This window comes from Lepidochelys kempii, chromosome 9 (assembly GCF_965140265.1).
Source record: "Lepidochelys kempii isolate rLepKem1 chromosome 9, rLepKem1.hap2, whole genome shotgun sequence".
Classification (NCBI taxonomy): domain Eukaryota; kingdom Metazoa; phylum Chordata; order Testudines; family Cheloniidae; genus Lepidochelys; species Lepidochelys kempii.
In genome coordinates, this window is record NC_133264.1 from 842,648 (window position 1) to 864,663 (window position 22,016).

Here is a 22,016-nt window from a genome sequence, read left to right on the forward strand (position 1 = left end):
TTGGGCCCCAAATGCTCCTAAGCTTGCCCTGTCTGAGGTTTTGCTCAGTATTCATTATTACCTGGAAATGGGGATTGCAGCTCTTTGGTGAGTTTATGGAATGGATGGAGTGGCCGTGGCCCTCGGAAATCCCCATCCATGTGCCCACAACAAACATGGCTGCCTCATCTTCTGTCCCCTGCTCCTCCTTGGCTAACACCCAGATAGCAAATACAACATGAGTATCAATGGAATTATTTCTGGTTTGGAGCTGGAAAGGGGCAAGGTCTTCCAGGCACAGGAAGGAGAGGGGGTAGACTGAGAGGATGACCGGTGATGAGATTAACCATGTTTGTGTCGGGGAGCCCTGACGACAGCATGATTTCTGGAAATCAGTCAGCAGCCAGGGCTGCGGGAGAGGATGTGTCAGTAGCATGAGGATCAAAGGAGGGTGCTTGCTGCCATGTCTTGGCTGAGGAGCCCCTTGTCCTCCAGCACAGAGTTTATGTTGTCTGGAGATTATTCCCTGAACAGGTTATCCTGTCACCAGTCTATTCGGGTGTCTATCCTGCCTAGCTCAGAACAGAGGTTACCAATTTCCTTTTCCTATCTCTGTCCACTCCAGGTCGTGTGGTGAACATCACCAGCATGTTAGGGCGGATGGCCAGCCCTTCCCGCTCCTCCTATTGCATTTCCAAGTTTGGCGTGGCAGCCTTCTCTGACTGCCTCCGGCAGGAAATGTATCGCTGGGGAGTCCGCGTTATCCTCATTGAACCCAGCAACTTTGTAGCTGCTACTGGTATTCTGACGCGTGAGAGCATCGAAGCCCAAGCAGAGGAGCTGTGGAGAGGAGCCAGCAAAACTGTCCGGGAAGACTATGGGAAACCCTATTTCACACGCCAGATAACCCTGATGAAGACCTTCATTAACAGCGGCCTGAAGGACATGTCACTCGTCCTGAACGACATCACGGATGCGCTCACTTCCAAGTACCCTTACACCCGGTACAATCCCATGGAGGCCCACTGGCGCGTGAGGCTGCACATCATGACGCACCTGCCCACTGCACTTGCAGACTGGCTGTATATTTACTGAGCCACACTTTAAATAACTGGCCTGACAGCACCCACTCACTGTGTGTATTCGGATCTTAAAACTGATCAGTGGTAGCTAGAGACGGACCGGCTCTGGAACACCACGTCTCTCTGCACGAGGTGGTTGGGGCAGGATCAGGGCTTCGGCCCACATCTGTGTTGTGGAACACTGAGAAAAGACGGGGTCTGGCCCCTTCCTAGTCCTCACTCCGTCATACTCCCTGTTGTTCCAAGGGCATTTTCCACTGCGCTGTGGAGGAGGCAGGGGAAGGTTTGTTATAATGGGACAAATCTGTTCCTGGTGTAAAGAGGCCAGCTGAGCTCCCTCCAGGATGGATTTCTCTCATTAATGGGATCTTGCCAAGGGCAGGCTGGTTGTGGCAATGCTCGTAGATATCTCAAAGAAAAGAGCTAAAATGGGAAACAAAAGCAGCCTTTTCCATTAGATCAGAACTAGGTCAGTCACAACTTCTCTGCTTCCTGTCCTCGTGATATTGCTGAGTCACACGGCTCTCTAGGGATAACAGCAGCATGACCTCTAAATGGCTTAATTATGCAGGGTCAGGTTAGGAAAAAACTAGACAGCTCCGCAAGTGCAAAATCTCAGTAGAGAGAGGCCGTCCTCTCCAGGCACTGTAACCAGGGAGCAGACGGAACCACTACTAGAGCCAGGGCCCAGACGTGGGCTGGGAGGGAGCACGTCTAAAGGGGTTTGGAACCTTCCCTGACTCTCTCATTGGCTGCTGGAGTGACAGGCCCTGAGACCAGGGCTTAGGTAGCCCTAGAAATGCCCCTTCGTGGGCAGACTTTCACCGCTGGAAGACAAACAGGCACTTGGCTTCTGGCCCAGTTTTGGAATAAAACCACATTAGGGCTGCCCCAGCAGCTGCTCCTGCCCCTCCGGCCCCAAAGACACCAGTTGTTCCTACTGAGAATCTCCCACCCAGATCCACTGCCCTGGGGATGGGCCGGGCAGATTGTCACATCCCGTCCATTGTGACAGAGTTCATGGATCCTGCTGTAGCTTGGCTCACTGGATCCCATGGAGAAAGCCATGCTGACCAAGCCAGCAGCATGGAGATTTATGGGTTAATAATCCCTGTCAGGGGCTTGAGCATCTCAGCTGTGCACCTGGCTGAGCGAAGGCTCTCATGCAGCTGGGCCTCCTTAGTGCTCACTAGAGGGCTGGATGAGGGCCCTCAGAGGGAGAAGCAATGGTTTGCTGATCAAAAGTCAGGACAGGGCTCTCTGGAGATGGGTGGTGCTTCCTGGGATCTTGGCTGGCAGTTCAGTGTTGAGGTCATTAACTCTGTGAAGGGCTGTAGCCAGGGACTGTGCCATTCAGGTCTGTTGGTTAAACAAGAACCCCTGTAGGAAACAGCCGAGAGGGATTGTTGTTGTTGCTTAACCCAGGGTGTCCTGTGAGTACTTCCCAATCATGCAGCCCCCAGCCCTACTGCTGTCCTGGACCCCCTCTGGGTTGAGAGGGTAGGGATGCCACAGTCACTGGGTGCTCAGTGTGCTAGGGAGAATGAGTTGGGGTGGGGGAGGTTCAGTCCAGCTCCCAGTGGGTGGGTGTCCCCAGCACAAATAGCATCCTCATGGCTGGCACTAGCTGGCCCCCCTTTGGCCCTGCCTAGCCTGCCTTCTCAACAACCTCCAGACACCCACACTGAATAAGAACCATCCCCACAGGACACTGAAATGCCTGGATAGTCTGAGTACAAAGCCCTGAGTGGATGCTGCAAGGGGCACCATTTCTTTCCTTTTATTAGTATTTCACAGTGAAATGGCAATATGACAATAAGTGTCTCCTCAGAAACCTTCCTATTATCTCTGCAGCTAATGAGAGTAGATGTGTCTGGTGGCTCGGGGATGGGGCCTGTTGTTCGTACCATCGGGGTGCTTTGTCTTTGCTAGTGCTGGAGTTGCTCAGCACCTCACCCCTTCTCTAAGGAGTGACTGCTTGTAAGACCATGATCTGACTCCCGGCACTGCTGGTCAGGTTGGGGATCGATCGTCCAACTTCAGCACAGGTATACAGCACACACGCCCCCTGCTGCCGCTGTTTGTTCTGTTTCAAACTGATGTGAGATAAAAGTGAATTTCAAACCAGTTTTCAGAGTAGCAGCTGTGTTAGTCTATATTTGCAAAAAGAAAAGGAGGACTTGTGGCACCTTAGAGACTAACGGATTTATTTGAGCATAAGCTTTCGTGAGCTACAGCTCACTTCATCGGATGCATTCAGTGGAAAACCAGTTTGTCACTCATCCCGACCCTGCCCTCCTACATGAGTTACAGCATTTTATAGGACTCAGATTGTACCTGTGGTTGGATTCCAAATCCAGCTGTAAATGCTGTTCGATGTCGTGAAACCTCTTGAGAGTAAGGGAGGCTTCACGTGGAGCTTGTGTGGAGAGGGCATGTGTTATAAATAAGGATTGGAAACGCTGGGCTGTAGGGCTATTTTCCATTGCAGATCACAAGTGTACAGAGAATGTCAGGGATGCAGGCTGCCTGTTACTGGAAAAGATAAGATACCCTGGTGTCAAGCTACAGCACTGCACGTCTGCTGTCCTCTGTATCCTTTGTGTCACCTGCACTGTGAAATTCTGGGAACACTAAGTACCACTTCATTACACAGAAGGGAAAATAAAGGAGATTTATAGAGAACATGTTTTTTCCAATTCTTGTATTTTTTACATTTTCTCTTTTTCTCTGTGGGCTCTGTCACAGATCAGGGCATCTCTGGTCCAGCACAGCAGCCGCTCTCAAGCTCCCAGCTCCTCAGCCGCCACCTCTCTTAGGTGGAGACCTGTGTCTCTCTCCCTACTGAGCTGCACAGCTCCCTGCCTCCAATGTGAATTCCCCAGCAGTCAGACTGCCTGAGCTGACTGCTGTGCCTTCCCCTCAGAGGCTCTCAACAGCATAATTATCCATAGGTGTAAGTTACTGGGCAGCCCTTTCTAAACAAGGGCATGCTTGGGGTGAAAGCAGGACAAAGAAAACACTGAAAACAATAAAAGAACCTATATGCATGCTGAAGAGCTTACCAGTGATCACCCCAGCACCGGCTCTGGTAGGAATCAGTCCTTCAAATCCCACACCGGGGTCTTCCTGTGGGGACAGGTTCAGAACAAGCACCCCCGGGAGTAGGTCAAGTCCCTTCAACCCTGCCCAGAAAGGAGTGGGGCCCCTGCCTTGGATAGAAGGGCCTGTCCGGGTGCTGGATCAGAAAGCAGGCCCTGAGTCACTTTAGAATTTAGATGCAGCCGATTAACCGACAAAAAATGTACTTTTGGATAATCTAGAGCAGTGGTCTCCAAACTGGGGTGCGTGAGAGGATCCCAGTGGGTGCGCAGCAGCAGGAGCTCTGCCGGACGGCACTCTGCCATGTTTTTTCTTTGGCGGCAGCTCTGCACGTCCACAGCTGGTGTTCCCCTCTGGTGGCCTGCCTGTGGCTGGTCTTCCGGTCGTCTTCCGGCAACAGCGCGCCTGTGGCTGGTCTTCCGGTCGTCTTTCGGCAGCAGCGCGCCTGTGGCTGGTCTTCCGGTCGTCTTCCGGCAGCAGCGCGCCTGTGGCTGGTCTTCCGGTCGTCTTCCGGCAACGGCGCGCCTGTGGCTGGTCTTCCGGTCGTCTTCCGGCAGCAGCGCGCCTGCGGCTGGTCTTCTGGTCATCTTCCGGCAGCGGCGCACCTGTGGCTGGTCTTCCGGTCGTCTTCCGGCGGTGGCCTGCCTGTGGCTGGTTTTCCGGTCGTCTTCCGGTAGCAGCGCGCCTGCGGCTGGTCTTCCGGTCGTCTTCCGGCAACGGCGCACCTGCGGCTGGTCTTCCGGCGGTGGCCTGCCTGTGGCTGGTCTTCCGGTCGTCTTCCGGCAGCAGCGCGCCTGTGGCTGGTCTTCCGGTCGTCTTCCGGCAACGGCGCGCCTGTGGCTGGTCTTCCGGTCGTCTTCCAGCAGCAGCGCGCCTGTGGCTGGTCTTCTGGTCGTCTTCCGGCAGCGGCGCGCCTGTGGCTGGTCTTCCGGTCGTCTTCCGGCGGTGGCCTGCCTGTGGCTGGTTTTCCGGTCGTCTTCCGGCAGCGGCCTGCCTGCGGCTGGTCTTCCGGTCGTCTTCCGGCAACGGCGCGCCTGTGGCTGGTCTTCCGGTCGTCTTCCGGCGGTGGCCTGCCTGTCGCTGGTTTTCCGGTCGTCTTCCGGCAGCAGCGCGCCTGCGGCTGGTCTTCCGGTCGTCTTCCGGCAACGGCGCGCCTGCGGCTGGTCTTCCGGTCGTCTTCCGGCGGTGGCCTGCCTGTGGCTGGTCTTCCGGTCGTCTTCCGGCAGCAGCGCGCCTGTGGCTGGTCTTCCGGTCGTCTTCCGGCAACGGCGCGCCTGTGGCTGGTCTTCCGGTCGTCTTCCAGCAGCAGCGCGCCTGTGGCTGGTCTTCCGGTCGTCTTCCGGCAGCGGCGCGCCTGTGGCTGGTCTTCCGGTCGTCTTCCGGCGGTGGCCTGCCTGTGGCTGGTTTTCCGGTCGTCTTCCGGCGGCGGCCTGCCTGCGGCTGGTCTTCCGGTCTTCACCCTGGGGGTGCATCAACCAAAAAGTTTGGAGACCTCTGATCTAGAGAATCCAATTGGAACCAGTATCTGTGAGCCTTTTCAGGCAGTGGTGCCTGGCAGGAGTTGTTATAACATGAGTGAATTTGCCCCCCACTGTTCTTAGTTCCTGGAGACCCGAGGACTCCCTCCCTGATGGAAATTACAGACAGCCCCTGGCCCACAGTGACACACACATTTAACTCAATAAGGTTTGTCCAGGATATTGCCAGGTCTATCACAGGCCTGCAGCACTTACTTACCTGAGTAGCCCCATTGGAGTAAAGGGACTCAGGTAAGTAAGGGCTCCAGGATTGAGTTTTATGTGGCTTTTAAAATCGAAGGAGTTCATATTCTGTCACTGAAACGGACCTGCACTCTATGGTGCCGATAGGGAGGGAAGGATGAAGAGGTATGTAGCCTGCCCTGGTAGCGTGGTTGTCAGCTACCACACGCCCCCACACACCCCATGCACTGAACAAATACTGCCGTGGCTCAGCGCCATTGAGGCTCTTGACCAGCGGTCTCAAACGCAAATGACCACGAGGGCCACATGAGGACTAGTACATTGGCCCGAGGGCCGCACCACTGATCACCCTGCCCCGCCCCGCTGCCCTGGCCCCACCCCCACTCCACCCCTTCCGTGAGGCCCTGCCCCTGCCCCATCTCTTTCCACCCCTTCCCTGCCCCCATTCCAACCCCTTCCCTGAAATCTCTGCCCCCTCCCTGCCCCCAGGGGGTGCAGAAGGGGTGGAGGGGGCTCAGGGCAGGGGATCGGGGTGTGGGGTACGACAGGGGGCTCAGGGCAGGGGGTTCGGCTGCAGGAGGGGTTCGGGGACGGGTCCAGCCCGGCGCGCACTGGGGGCAGGGCAGGCTCCCTCCCTGCCTGCCCTGCCCCCGCGCCGCTCTGGGAAGCAGCCGAGGCCCGGGGGGGCCGGCACAGGGGTCTGTGTGTTGCCCTGGCCGCGCCTCCAGGTACCTCCCCCGAAGCTCCCATTGGCCGTGTTCCCCTGTTCCCAGCCAATGGGAGCTTCCCCCGCAACACACAGCCCCCTGTGCCCCCCCCCAGGTTCCAGCCGCTTGCCAGAGCGGCGTGGGGGCAGGGCGGGCAGGCAGGGAGCCTGCCCTGCCCCCGGTGCGTGCCGGGCTGGAGCCGCTCTCGGTAAATGCTGGGGGAGCTGGTGGGCCGCAGAAAATAACCCCGCCGGCCGCGTGTTTGGGACCCCTGCTCTTGACAGACCCCCAACGCGTGGCTGCAAACACCAGAGCAGGTCGGCGTCCATCAGTCGAGGGCTGCGGTTCACAGGCTCCCCAGCCAATTCTGCTCATTATTGTTTGGTTTAGTGGTGTTATGGTTGCCCCTGAAGGCCACATCCAAGATCTGGGCCCTATTGTGGTGGGTGCTGTGCAGATGTCCAGTGAGGTCCCCAGCCCCACAGATCTTAGGGTCTACGTAGGCAAGACAGAACAAATAAGGATTATTATCCCCATGTTATGGATAGAGGCAAAGGGGGTGACTGACTTGTCACACCAGGAGTCTCTGGCAGAGGGGGCTGTTGAACCCAGGTTTCACGAGTCCCAGGCCAGGGCTTTAACCACCTGCCCATCCCTCTGCCCTGGGTTCGCTGGGTTATTGAAGACTGCTGTGCAGGGGAGCTTTCCTCATGCAGTCCCAGTTGGTGCAGATGGGTGGAAGAGCTCCAGGGTCAGAGAAGTCTTACAAAGCCTGAAACTGAGCGGGTGTCCCAGAAGGGCTTTCTGGGTCTTTTCTCCGCATCCAGACTGGGCTTGGGAATAATTTCTTGTTGGTGGAACATCTTTAATCTTTGTGGTAGCAAGGAAACGTTCCGCCCAGCTTCGCTGTCTGCTTGGGTCTCTGGTCGTGGGGATGTAGCTGATCACTAAGCCACTGCTCCGTCAGTGCGCAAGGAAGCTCAGCGACTCAAACCGCAGCTTTATTTTATACTTTCCATGTCGGGTTGCCAACTTTCTAATCGCACAAAACCGAACACCTCCTGCCCCACCCATTCTCCGAGGCCCTGCCCCCACTTGCTCCATCCCCTCCCCGTCACTCACTCTTCCCCACACTCATTTTCACTGGGCTGGGGCAGGGGGTTGGGTGCGGGAGGGGGTGTGGGCTCTGGCTGGGGGTGCAGGCTTGGATGGGGCTGGGGATGAGGTGTGTGGTGCAGGAGGGGGCTCCGGCCTGGGGCCAAGGGGTTTGGGGTGTGTGGGGGGGTGGGCTATGAGGTGGGGCTGGGGATGAGGGGTTTCGGGTGCAGGAGGGGACTCTGGGTTGGGGCAGGGGGCTGGGGTGTGGGGGGATGAGGGCTCCAGCTGGGGGTGTGGGCTCTGGGGTGAGGGACAGGGGGTTGTACGGGATCCCAGTGGCGCTTACCATGGCTCTGAGGAAGTAGTAGCCAGGTCCCTGTGGCCTCTAGGCGCTTGGGTGGCCGAGCGGCTCTGCAGGGCGTGCACTGCCTTTGTGTCTTCAGGTGCTGACCTCTGGAGCTCCCATTGGTCACAGTTCCCGGACATCAGGAGCTGCGGAGCCAGCACTGAGGGGGGGCAGTGTGCAGAGCCTCCCAGTCCCTGGCCACCCCAGTGCTTAGGGGCCACAGGAACCTGGTGGTCGCTTCCGGGACCAGCACAGACCAAGGGCAGGTAGGGAGCCTGCCTTAGCCCTGGCCCCCAGCTGCACTGCTGACCGGACTGTTAACAGCCCGGTCGCCAATGCTGACCAGAGCCGCCAGGTTCCCTTTTCGACCGGGTGTTCCGGTTGAAAACCAGACGCCTGGCAACCCTATTTCCATGGTGCAATTTTCTCAGAGCACCGCCATTCAAGCTGACTGATGGTGCGCATTCACAGCACTGCTCGTCGGCTTAGCGTTCTGCAGACAATCACACAGACACAGAGCTATCGGGCCAGATAGAATTATCCTCTTTTCACAGATGGAGAATTGAAATTCAAAGGGTCCGTGACTTGCCCAAGGTGTCACTGCTAGGATCAGAACTCAGGAACTTCTGGGTTCCCAGCCTGTCCTTGGACTGCTGCTGCATGCCTCTTCTCCGCCCCTTTAAGAACTCTTAGATGAGATGTCAATCACCAGTATCTCTTCCTGTTGCGGTGACAGCTCTGTGCAGACAACTCCCACCACTGAAAGGCTCAAACTTGCAGTTCTGGAATAACAAGTATCAGATAAATACTTCTTTATTAACAGTGGAGGGAGTTACGTGAACTGTGAGCAGGCAGGGGATGGCCAAGGTGGCCCAAGTGTTCCTTTCCATAGCTGGGTTCATGATTCTGTTGGTAGTCACAGTATGCCATGAAGTTAAACTTTTGTTCTTATTATGGGGCTCATTGCTGTGCCTCCTCATGTACGGTGGCAGTGACTTTTCTTTCTGAACATGGGAGTATGTAATTGTTATGTATGCAGACAGTCATGGGCGTGATAAGGAAGTTACAAGCTACAGTCAAATGGAAGTGCCATTGTGTTCACTTAACTTACTTGTACAAATATCCCATTGTGTGCACCCAGTTTTCTCATTTGATGCACACATGAGCACTTGGACACATAATTGGTCCTGTGCACATGCAAACACCAGATCTGGGTGGGCTTACTGGGCACTTCCATGGGTGACTAGGTGTGTGCAAAGGTGTGTTCGCTGATGGAGGTGCTGCACTTTGTAAATCTGGCTCCATACCTTTACTTTTTAGAGTTCACCAGACGGTGACTTGTTCTCCTTTGTCACCAACTGGAGCCAGGCACCAAGCTGTGGAAGCCAAAAACTCTTTGTAGTTCTTATTGAATCTGCTCTTTATACTTCTGCTAGGTATCTCAGTAGCACAGGGATTAGTATGTTTCTGATCTGAATCCCTAATGCTACTTCTTGGAATTAAAAGGAGTTTTGCAATTGACACTGACTTTGTAATATGAATAGAAAGGTCAGATCTAAAGAACTGGACAGAGAGGAAAGCAGGACAGGAAAATACTGGGGAACCCGAGGGTTATAATAGCCATAGCATGAGAACAGTAGTGGCTGTTATAAGATCAACAGTAGGTAACATAAAGATGCTAAAGCAATGGTTCTCAACCAGGGGCATGTGTACCCCTGGGGGTAATCAGAGGCCTTCCAAGGGGGGACAACTCAGCTAGAGATTTGCCTTGTTTTACAACAGGCCACATAAAAAGCACTAGCGAAGTCAATGCAAACTAACATTTCATACAGACGCTGACTGGTTTCTACTGCTCTCTGTACGATACTCGGACATGTAAATACAATGTTTATATTCCAATTGATTTATTTTATCATATGGTAATGAGAGAAAAAACAATTCTTCAGTAATAGCTTGGCTGTGACACTTCTGTATTTTTATGTCTGATTTTGTTAGTTTTTAAGTGAGGTGAAATTTGGGGGTACACAAGACAAATCAGGCTCTGGAAAGGTTGAGAACCTCTGCACTAAAGAGACCCCTGCAGATGGAAACATGGAAGCTCACTGGATATAGACAATCTGTGGAAGGTTAATGGAAAATGAAGCAATTGCAGGAGCTGGCCATTTGTTTCAGTCTCTGGTTACTAAATGCAAACACAGTATAAAAAAGAATTCATTCCTAACCAGCTTGAATCACTGCAGCCGTAAAGATACAGGCTCTTGTGAATATTTGCACAGTAAACTTTTCATACCAGATAAGAAAATACTTAACCAACTGCAGAGAAATAGGAGTTTAAAGCAGGTGAGTAGAGCTGACTGGCCTTTCATCAGCTCCAAGCCAGAGCAGGTTAGTTAGACCTGCCCTCGTCTACAAATAAATCAGTTACTTTCCTGTTAGGCTGCAATGGTTTTTAATCCGCTTTGGTTTGTGAAGGAAATCTGAGTGCTATTTACACAGCTGCAATTTCTCTGTGCTCTTTCCCAGTTTTAGTCAGAGTGGGGAGAAGAAAGTGACTTCCTCAGCATGGCCGACTCTGCCAATTTTGCCGCCCCAAGCAGCCGCCGCTGAATGGCCACCGCCACAACAACTGCCACGGGACACGGAGCTGCCGCCCCATTCTAATTGCCGCCCAAAGCACCTGCTTGAAAAGCTGGGGCCTGGAGCCGGCCCTGTTCCTCAGAAATCTCTTGCAGACAGAGGCAAAAATCCCTGAAATGGGTCAGAGAAACTAAGTTCCTTTTGGATGAGGCAGAAAACTGAGGTCATGATGACCTGTGGTTATTAGAGCCCATGAAACACCTTGCAAGCAGAGGTGAGTTGGCCAAGTGTCTTGGCCAGATTCCAGGTGTGTAGTTGCTGGCTATCTGCACTCCCCTGCTGTTTTCAGCTGGATGCTGGATACGTCTGAGCCGTTGTGGTCTTTATCATTTCCTAAATGCGCTCCCTGAACTGTTGCACAGGGAAAATGCTGTTTCACTTCGAGAAGTGGTTCCTCGTGGTGGTGGAGCATTTGCTGACACTCATTAACTTGTGCATCCCAGTTTCCCCCCGCCCACGTGAGTCACATCATGGCAGTCTCTGATCAGGCTCTGTTAGCAGGGCACATTTTTCTCCCGCGGGTTGCTGTAACCCCGATGGCACAGTGACTGATCCACTCCTGCTGTCGGTCTGGCAGCTCTTGTCTTGCCTTAGTTTGTCAGGATGAGTATTTTGTATTTAAATATGTAACTCATCATAACTTCAAAATGGGTGAGTTTGGCTAATGGACCACATTGAAAGGTGCCCGTTTGCGGTGGTGCCGAGCTTTGCCCCATGCGCACACTCTAAATGTTTAAGGTGCCCTGTGTCAGTCTGAGCCTGACCCTGCTTCTGTGCTGTGACGCTCCTTGTGTAGCGCACATCAAAGGCACTTTCTGCAGCAGCCACCGCAGCAGCCAGTTCTGCCCTCCAGCAGCGAACCAACCTACCACTGAGAGCAGGATGCGGCCTTTGGGAGGAAACATTGTCTCTCCCTCCCCGCAGAGCATCTGTGCTGCTTTAGGGCCTGATTCCTCATTGGAGCAAGGGCTGCAGGGGTGGGCCCTGGTTTCTCTACCTAGGAGTAACACAAATGCACACAGAGCTGGAGGGGACCAGGTGAAGGAAAATTCCTTGAGTTTTCCTCGCAGAGTTCCTGCCAAACCCTGCTGCTGGGGGGTTCTGACCCCAAACCTCATAGATCTCCTAGGTTGCAGGAAAGCACAGGACTAGCTGTGCAGAGATCCCTTGCCTCCCATCTGTCCGTGGGGTCCCACCAGGCCCAGGGTGGCGCAGCCCTGAAGGAGCTGGGCTGCCAGAGATTCCCCATGGTCCATATTAGCTGCCCGGTGCACAGGGGCCCATAGAACTAGATCAACTTTTCCAGGTAGTCCATGTAGAGCTCTAGGGAGGACTAATGCACATCCTCTGCCCCCCTCACGAATGCTGCCCTGTGGAGAGCACCCTTGGCTCCCCTTTCTGCTCAGCAGAAGGGGGATTTGTGCACAGATCTGGGGAATGTGTTGGGACTCGTTGTGTTTAGGTTTTCCCCTAGGGATTGCTCTAGTTCTATTCAGTGCAGGAAAGACCTCCCAGAATCTTTAACAGGGAGCAGGGTGCATCTGTCTGGACAGCCTGGTGCACTCTTAATAGCCTAAGGTTTTGTCTGTCTTGACCACAAAACAAAATTCCAAACCCCACAGCAGCTGTGATTCCAGCCATAACTCCAGCACTTCCCAGAGTGAAATAACAAGTAATAGCAAAGGATACAAGGAATCAAAATGCACAGGGGAGAAAATATGTGTTCAGAAGAGATGTGAACAAAGATTGTGAGCACAGGAGGCTCTTCTAGGTGTCTGGAACTGCAAAGGAAGTGGCTTGTGGCAGGCTGTTGACATGGTTTCTATTTCTAGGCACTCACGTCAAAGTACTGAGAGAGACAGCAGGCAAACAGCAGCTGGGGTTGCCCCTTCTCCATAGTCTTGTAGTGTAGTTTCATTTTTTCAGTGAGAATTAGGACAATGGTGATTGTACAATACTGAATGTAAATTATGTAAAGTTATTGGGAGTCACCGGATGGTGATGTTACAGACAGTGCTATATCTTACTTATTTTAACATGTAGGCATTAGAATGGGGAGAAATGCTTATTGTCAGCTGTGATGCCCATCCTCTTAGAAGCTCAGAATGTAACCAATCAGAATAGTTCCCTGTCTTGTGTCTGTCTCTCTGAATTGTTCTTGGGTTATACCTGTGCAAGCAAACAAACCACAGTGGTGCCAAAATAGTAGCAAGTGCTGCTGTCTTCCACTGTCTACAGGGCTTCAACTGAGATTGAAATTGAGGTCTCAATAAATGGCAGGATTTGTGGACCACAGTCATACAGTGGCTGAATCTCTATTACCCACCTGTGTGCCTAGTACCACCTACTGATTCGTACTTCTTTGGCAGACATGGTAACATACCCCTTGTAATGTCTGAGATTCTCGGCACACAGCATGAGGAGTATGTTTCGAGTTATAACATCCTGGGCCTTGCCTCGCTAGCGTGTGGGAGAGACGCTCGGGATGTGCCTGCTTTTAGCAGCAGCACTATGGGGCACCAAAGCAGGACACTCAAAGACCATCTAACCTGTGACACCCCTGGCATACTCTCTCTCCTCCAGCACCGGGGTGCAGGCCCACTCCCCGCATGGAGATTAGCATTGTGCATTTATGTCCGTTGTCAAAGCTTGCTCACTGCAGGGTCCCCCAAGCCCACAGCTCTCTGACCCTGCTGTGCTTGTTGTCTCAGCAGTTTAACATACAGAGCTCGCTGCATCTTCCTCCGTGTAAATATTTGATGTGGCAGCTACAGAATGCACCAAAAAACTCAGTCAGTCAAGGTGCCAAAATGAACATCAGCTCCGAGGCTGTGGATATTGACACCATCTCTTCTGTGCAAGTTAAACGGGGTTGAAATGAACCTCTTGGGCCTCTCTGTTCACAGCTACCCACTGCAAGGTGTGCTGTCCAGGAGAGGAGGGGAGGAACAGCAGTAAAAACCTGGCCCCATTGGGTATGTAGGCAGCAGGAGGTGTTTCAGGTGAGAGGAAGGGTCCTGCCCATGGCTGAGCCAGCCTGAGCCTGTGATCACATGTTCTGCTCACCTGGGCTGCACAGACCCCTGGTTCATCCTGCCCCTTCCCTTGCATCAGTGATTTAAAGCAGAGCCCTTACTGCTTGGAGATCTCACCTAGCTCAGGGAGCATTAGAGCTTACACCTGCTGTGGGCCAGTCCCCTCTGCTGGCTTTCCCTGGTCTCTCACATCAGACACAGGCTGCTTGTCTTCACCGTCACGGCCTGTCCCCACCCTACCGATCATCTCTCACTCGCTATCCATGTATCAGCTTCTAACTCCCGTCAGCCCATGAAGTCAGCCACTGTTGACCACCTGTTTAATTTTCAAACAGGCACCTTCATGCTTTTTTCCATGCTGCTCCTCATGCCTGGGAGGAGCTCATAAACAGCCACAAAGCTATCTCACCCTCCTCCAAATCCCTCCTCAAAACTCTCCTTTGCTGTGATGGCCACAAAAAACGTGACAGCAGTGACCACAGCCCATCATGCTGATCTGTATTTCCTTGGGTCCTTGGACTCCCCCATCTGTCTGTATCCGTCTGCTGTCTCTTGTCTTATAGTTAGATTGCACGTTCTTTGCAGCAGGGATCGTCTTTGTTCTGTGTTTGCACCATGCCTAGCACAATAGAGTCCTCCTGGTCCAGGACTGAGAGCTCTGAGGTTCTTTGATAACACAGATAATTAATGGTACATTTTGTCCATTAAATAGAGTGGCTGTTTATTTAAAATAAAGAAAAGTGCCTACAGTTATACACCAGACTTCTTCATTGGCTGACGCTGCCAAATTGGAGGGAAATCAGAGAAGAGCAAAAAAAATTAGAGAGAGACTGACTTGTAAGGAAAGGCTAAAAGAACGAAATGTGTCCAAATGATGGTGATGGGAGGGTTGTAATAAACATCCCTCTGTAGGTGAAGGGAGCAAAACAATCATGGGAAGGAGAATGGGGGGTGGTGGTGGTAGGAGAAGGATGGAATTAAACCCAGCCAAATAACAAAAATCCCACTTTGAATGAATCTGAGGGAAAACTCAGTAAGATGTGTGGTATCTGGCTGTGCAGTGGTCTCCCAAGGGACGTGTTGGAAACCTCACTGCACTGCTTGGGACAGTTAAAACTCAGCTGCACAAAGCATTCAGGAATCCATGCAAATTCTTCTTTGGCAAGGGGTGGACTATGGGCTTGGTCTTGCAACAAGCTGACCACTCTGGATGCCCTTAAGTGCCTAGTTAATTGTAAGCCCATAAATAGCCCCATTGAAGTCAAACTTTAAAACTTTTTATACAAATGATTCTTCTGAAAATAGTAGGTAAGTAAATCCACTTGATGTGACTTTAAATCAAAGCTTAATTATATGTCATAAAGGCTAGCGTGATGGTGATACTGGGCTCAAATTCCGACCTGTTTTGCCGTGTACATCTCAAGAGACTCTTGTGTAAGTCAGTGCAGTTACTCCAGGGTTGTGCTGGTGTCAAGGAGAGCAGAATGCACAGACTGAAGGAGATGTGACTATCCCAGATCTTTCTAGCTTCAGCCCTTGTACTCTGAACTGCTAACGTGTAACTCCCTCTACTGGCGGCTCCGCTACAATTCAGTATACGTGGGAGTCTGCTTGAGCAGTAGACGCCAAGCGTTAGACCCCAAAACACCTGTGCATAGAGGTTGCCTCCCTGAATGAGGGAGGCAACCTAGTGACAGAGGATGTGGAAAAAGCTAATGTACTCAATGCTTTTTTTGCCTCTGTCTTCACGAACAAGGTCAGCTCCCAGACTACTGCACTGGGCATCACAAAATGGGGAAGAGATGGCCAGCCCTCTGTGGAGATAGAGGTGGTTAGGGACTATTTAGAAAAGCTGGACGTGCACAAGTCGATGGGGCCGGATGCGTTGCATCCGAGAGTGCTGAAGGAATTGGCGGCTGTGATTGCAGAGCCATTGGCCATTATCTTTGAAAACTCGTGGCGAACCGGGGAAGTCCCGGATGACTGGAAAAAGGCTAATGTAGTGCCAATCTTTAAAAAAGGGAAGAAGGAGGATCCTGGGAACTACAGGCCAGTCAGCCTCACCTCAGTCCCTGGAAAAATCATGGAGCAGGTCCTCAAAGAATCAATCCTGAAGCACTTGCATGAGAGGAAAGTGATCAGGAACAGCCAGCATGGATTCACCAAGGGAAGGTCATGCCTGACTAATCTAATCGCCTTTTATGATGAGATTACTGGTTCTGTGGATGAAGGGAAAGCAGTGGATGTATTGTTTTTTGACTTTAGCAAAGCTTTTGACACGGTCTCCCACAGTATTCTTGTCAGCAAGTTAAGGAAGTATGGGCTGGATGAATGCACTATAAGGTGGGTAGAAAGCTGGCTAGATTGTTGGGCTCAACGGGTAGTGATCAATGGATCCATGTCTAGTTAGCAGCCGGTGTCAAGTGGAGTGCCCCAGGGGTCGGTCTTGGGGCCGGTTTTGTTCAATATCTTCATAAATGATCTGGAGGATGGTGTAGATTGCACTCTCAGCAAATTTGCGGATGATACTAAACTGGGAGGAGTGGTAGATTTTGGGTTTTGATCCTTTTTGTCTTTCCACTGTAAATCACTCAATCCCACCTTTGTGGGTCAGATGTCCAGATATGTGTGTTCAACTTTTTGCTGCAACCACCCGAGCTAGAAACTTACTTTTAAAAAATGCAAGCTGAGATTCTCACCTAATTTCTTGACTAAAGGAGCTGGGGCTTTTAGAAAAATTGCACATACCACAACAGTTAATAACATAGGTCTTGCCCCATCTCCAGATGCTTCACAGGGAATGAATAGAACAGGATAACTTTGAGTGATCCATCCCCTCTCATCCAGTCCCAGCTTCTAGCAGTTGGAGGTTTAGGGACACCCGGAGCATGGGGTCACATCCCTGACCATCTTGGCTAATAGCCATTGATGGACCTAACCTCCATGAACTTATCTAATTATTTTTTTAACCCAGCTATACTTTTGGCCTTCATAACATCCCCTGACAATGAGTTCCACAAGTTGACTGTGTGTTATATGAAGAAGTACTTCCTTTTGTTTGTTTTAAACCTGCTGCCTATTAATTTCATTGAGTGACCCCTGGTTCTTGTGTCATGAGAAGGGGTAAATAACCTCTCTTCATGGTGAAAACTGACCATTTATTCCTACCCTTTGTTTCCTATCTTTTAACCAGTTACTGATCCATTAGAGGATCTTTCCTCTTATCCCATGACTGTTTAGTTTGCTTAAGAGCCTTTGGTGAGGGATTTTGTCAAAGGCTTTCTGAAAGTCCAAGTACACTGTATCAGCTTTGTCCACATATTTATTGACCCCCTCAAAGAATTCTAATAGATGGGTGAGGCATGATTTCCATTTACAAAAGCCATGTTGACTTTTCCCCAGTATATTGTGTTTATCTATGTGTCTGATAATTCTGCTCTTTATGATAGTTTCAACCAATTTGCCTGGTACAGAAGTCAGGCTTACTGGCCTCTAATTGCCAGGATCGCCTTTGGAACCTTTCTTTAAAAATAGGCATTACATTAGCTACCCTCCAGTCACCTGGTACAGAGGCTGATTTAAATGATAGGTTACACACCAGTTAGTTGTTCTGCGATTTAATATTTGAGTTCCTTTAGAAGTCTTGGGTGAATACCATCTGGTGATGTATTACTGTTTAATTTACCAATTCATTCCAAAACCTCCTCTACTGACATCTCAATCTGGGACACGTCCTCAGATTTGTCACCTAGAAAGAATGGCTCAGGTGTGGAAATCTCCCCCACATCCTCTGCAATGAAGACTGATGCAAATAATTCATTTAGCTTCTCAGCAACAGCTTTGTCTTCCTGGAGCGCTCCTTTGGCCCCTTTTCCACCCAGTGTAGCCCTGCTCACTGTTTGGCAGGCTTCCTGCTTCTGAGAGACTTAAAAAACATTTTGCTGTTACTTTTTGTGTCCTTAGATAGATGCTCTTCAAATTCTTTCTTAGCCTGCTTTATTACACTTTTACATTTGACTTGCCAGAATTTATGTTCCTTTATATTTTCCTCAGTAGGATTTGGTTTCCAATTTTTAAAGGATGCTTTTTTGCCTTTAAGTGCCTCTTTCACGCTGCATCTTTGGTCTTCTTACTGTTTGTTTGTTTGTAATTGTGGAGTATCCATTTAGTTTGAGCCTCTAATATGGTGTTTTTAAATAGTCTCCATGCAATTTCCAGGCATTTCACCCTTGTGACTGCTTCTTTTAATTTCCATTTAAATTGCTTTTTTATTTTTGTATAGTTCAGGGAATTTAAGCTATGCACATTGATAACCAACACCACTATATACTCGCATTGCTGCAACCCTTCTCTCTTCCCCCAGTATTCAGTACCTTCCCTTGTGAAGTCTTGATAAAGGGCCCGATCCTGCAAACCTGTGTTCATGGGGTTATTTATGGGAATAAGGGGGTTGCAGAAGTGGCCCCTTTGCACCCAGTTCTATTCCCATTTCAGTCAGTGGGAAAGTTCCCACTGACTTCAGTAAGAGCACGATTGGGCCCTGGTGCTACTACATGGCCAGAAAGGGTTAATCTCTGCTACCCTGCTGTACGCTACCTTTAATGCAGTGACTGCAGATTTTTACACAGATGTAGATTTGGCCTTTGGTCTCCTTTTTGCATGGAAGGCATCATGTACCCTATGTCAGCATGTAAATAACAATAAAATCCTGCCTGGCTATGTGAGGTTTCCACATCCACACCTCTGGCAAATAAGATTTGAGTTTAACCCTGTAATGATGGCTGTGATGATCTATACATTCCTGTGACTACCTTGTGCCATCCAGATCTGGCTTCCTACTCCATTTTCTACCAATCCAACTCAGGCCTGCAGAGCAAGGGTGAATAGCATCACAAGAGGCAGCAATGTATCTGCAGCTGAAACCACAGAAGCAAACCAGGAAATGCAGCATTTGCTTATTTCTCAAACCCTATTCTGAACTGGTACAGCTAGGAGCACAATTTATGGTGCTAATTATCAGGCATTTCCATTCTGCTGGGGTGTTCTTTATTCACAATGATCTGGAAAAGGTCAGGGTGTTTATGTGTCACTAGGTAGCATCAAACGATGCTTGGGTGAGTTATTAGTGGAGAGATGTGCCTAAAGTGATCCCAGATCTATTTCCTCCTCCTTAAAACTCTCCTCTGCTGTCAGCTTATGACCAGCTAGCAGTGAGTAGGCAGGTGGTGCGATGAGACTGCTGCTTATCATGGATAACTTCTTGCTCATGTCACAGTTACTTCATCTTCCCTCTTTTCCCCACCTCTACTCCCTATTTGTTTATCTCATCTACCTGTTGGTTCTGATTACCAAGACTACTAGCTCCTCGTGGCTGACCTTTTATTGTATGCCTATGCAGCGCCTAGCATAATGAGGCCTTGATTCTTGATTGGTTCCCCTGGATGGTAATAGAATATAGATAATACAGGTGATGACATCATAATACCCTGAGTGACATCACCCCTGAAGCAATGATGTCACATTGCAGAAGCAAGCACTTCTTTATCAAGATTCCACAGCAGAAAAGCTCTGTGCCAACCTACTCAGCAAGGTGTTCCTCCCAGTGGCTTTCTAGGAGTAAGTCACAAGCCCACTATGGGATCGGGGCTGAATTTTGGGATGGGAAATAGTGAAGATCCTGTATAGGCTACACATGCCATACAATGGAGGCGGGAAAGCCCTGGTAGGGGCTATTTGGGATCAAGCCCAAAAAGGAGGGGTTGGGGGAAGGCTGTTTAGAAGGGAGATAGGTCCCCTGGTGATGTTGGCCTTGACTGGAGTGATGAAATGGTTCAGATTTCGGGATAAATTGCTACATACACCTTGTCTTGTGTTCACCCTCCTCCTTTTTCCGCAGAGGAAGTGAGCTGAGCAGTGCCTGCAGAGAGAATGCTTCGTTTGATCAGGACTAGACTGAGTGCCAGCTGGTGGAGGCAACTTTGGGCACAAGCTCTGGCTACGCCCCACTTCAGGTAGAGTAAACTGAGCTCAATTTATGAGTACAGCTGGCGGATTTGAAATCTTTACCCGTGACTTGAGGAGTTCAGTAACTCAGCCAGAGGTGAGGGGTCCATCACAGCAGCAGGTGGGTGAGGTTCTGTGGCCTGCCATGAGCAGGAGGCCAGACTAGATCATGATGCTCCCGTCAGGCCATAACGTCTATGAGTCTCTGTCCTTGCGCCATAGCTAAAATGCAGTAACTCCCTTCGTCGAGCCTGGCCCTGGGGGCAGCGCCAGGGATTCTTCGCCCCCTCTTGCCCTTTCCAGCACAGCTGGGCGGGGATGGAGAGGAGACAGGAGGGAGCAGGCTGACCCATTGTTTGTATGTGTGTGTGGGGGGGAGGAGAAGCAGGCTGACCCATTGTTTTCACAGGGAGAAGGGAGCAGCCTGACCCATTGTTTGTGTGTGGGGGGGGGAATTAGGCTGACCCATTGTTCTCAATGGTAGCAGATGACAGAACGAGGAGTAATGGTCTCAAGTTGCAGTGGGGGAGGTTTAGGTTGGATATTAGGAAAAACTTTTTCACTAGGAGGGTGGTGAAGCACTGGAATGCGTTGCCTAGGGAGGTGGTAGAATCTCCTTCCTTAGAGGTTTTTAAGGTCAGGCTTGACAAAGCCCTGGCTGGGATGATTTAACTGGGAATTGGTCCTGCTTCGAGCAGGGGGTTGGACTAGATGACCTTCTGGGGTCCCTTCCAACCCTGATATTCTATGATTCTATGATTGTTTTCACAGGGAGAGGGGAGCAGGCTGACCCATTGTTTGTGTGTGTGTGTGGGGGGGGGGAAGTAGGCTGACCCATTGTTTTCAGGGGGAGGGGGGAGCAGGCTGACCCATTGTTTGTGGGGGGGGGAGCAGGCTAATCCATTATTTGTGGGGGAGGGAGCAGGCTCACCCATTGTTTTGGGGGGGTAGAGGGGGGAGAAGCAGGCTGACCCATTATTTGTGAGGGGGGGAGAGCAAGCTGACCCATTGTTTTCAGGGGGAGGGGGGAGCAGACTGACCCATTGTTTGTGTGTGGGGGGGAGCAGGCTAATCCATTATTTATGGGGGAGGGAACAGGCTGACCCATTGTTTGCAGGAGGGAGGGGGGAGCAGACTGACCCATTGTTTACAGAAGCAGAGGGGGGAGCAGGCTGATCCATTGTTCACAACATAGAACAAACCGATATGTTATTCTTATAAAGGACAAAGAAACAAACGTGCCCATAACTTCCATCAAAATCAGTGGGAGCAGGATTGGACCCAAAACTACACACAAAAATAATCATAGAATCATAGAATCATAGAATATCAGGGTTGGAAGGGACCCCAGAAGGTCATCTAGTCCAACCCCCTGCTCAAAGCAGGACCAATTCCCAGTTAAATCATCCCAGCCAGGGCTTTGTCAAGCCTGACCTTAAAAACCTCTAAGGAAGGAGATTCTACCACCTCCCTAGGTAACGCATTCCAGTGTTTCACCACCCTCTTAGTGAAAAAGTTTTTCCTAATATCCAATCTAAACCTCCCCCACTGCAACTTGACACCATTACTCCTCGTTCTGTCATCTGCTACCATTGAGAACAGTCTAGAGCCATCCTCTTTGGAACCCCCTTTCAGGTAGTTGAATCATCCAGTTTGCTTAATTACAGCCTATTTTCTTCAAAGCTGGCTAGCGCCGCACTCCAAGGAGCTGTAACTCGACCGTGAGGGTCCAGGGGCCAAACCAGAACAAAAAAAATTAAGAGAAGTCAGAGCTTCACCTCAGGGCACTTTAAAGCTCTGTAACTCAAAGACAGGTTGACAAGCTTTCTTCAAGGTGTGTAGAAACATTCTCCTTTGACTTTGGACGGTATCTGGCAGGTATCAGATCAAACTTATAAGACAAAGTTAAAGGAGGGCTTTATGGAAGCTGTTTCTAGCTAACACTTCAAATATCGAAGTATTTTTGGTGTGCCCAGCACCATAATACCTATGCAGCAAGACAGATGGAGTTAGATTCTAGAGGTATGTCTTCATTGCGCCCCCCCACCCCTCCAAAAATATGTGTGCTTAACCCAGGTTAGCTTGCTGGACTAAAATAGCAGTGAAGACATGGCAACTCTGTGTTTAACCCAGTTCGCAGGTCAAGTCAACCCCAGGCTCCCCTATCGGCTTTAACTCGAGTGGCTAACTCAAGTTAAAAGCCAAATTACTGTGCTTCACTGCTGTTTTATCCTGGGTTACCTAACCTGAGTTAAGAACATGCCCCCCCCCCTTTTTTTTTAAAGCAAAGACGTACCCTAAAAAGC

At 50.7% G+C, this 22,016-nt stretch overlaps 2 protein-coding genes across 11 annotated transcripts in view; both read left to right on the forward strand.

The window, feature by feature from the left end:
- The window catches only part of LOC140917024 (D-beta-hydroxybutyrate dehydrogenase, mitochondrial-like), a 50,680-nt gene extending 46,934 nt beyond the window's left edge, over positions 1-3,746 (forward strand). For all 3 annotated transcript variants that reach the window (XM_073358974.1, XM_073358973.1, XM_073358976.1), the window contains one exon: positions 605-3,746. In XM_073358974.1, the coding sequence (XP_073215075.1) occupies positions 605-1,074 (470 nt within the window). In that variant the 3' untranslated portion in view covers positions 1,075-3,746. The remainder of the gene's footprint in view (positions 1-604) is intronic.
- Positions 1-22,016, forward strand: part of ACADVL (acyl-CoA dehydrogenase very long chain) — an 86,733-nt gene that overhangs the window by 27,992 nt on the left and 36,725 nt on the right. For 2 of the 8 annotated variants that reach the window (XM_073358963.1, XM_073358971.1), the window contains exons 1-2: positions 15,780-19,323; positions 19,604-19,718. In XM_073358963.1, the coding sequence (XP_073215064.1) occupies positions 19,636-19,718 (83 nt within the window). In that variant the 5' untranslated portion in view covers positions 15,780-19,323; positions 19,604-19,635. Of the gene's footprint in view, positions 1-8,008; positions 10,887-15,774; positions 19,324-19,603; positions 19,719-22,016 lie in introns of those variants that run through there. The other 6 variants (XM_073358966.1, XM_073358967.1, XM_073358965.1 and 3 more) reach the window with 6 other exon arrangements.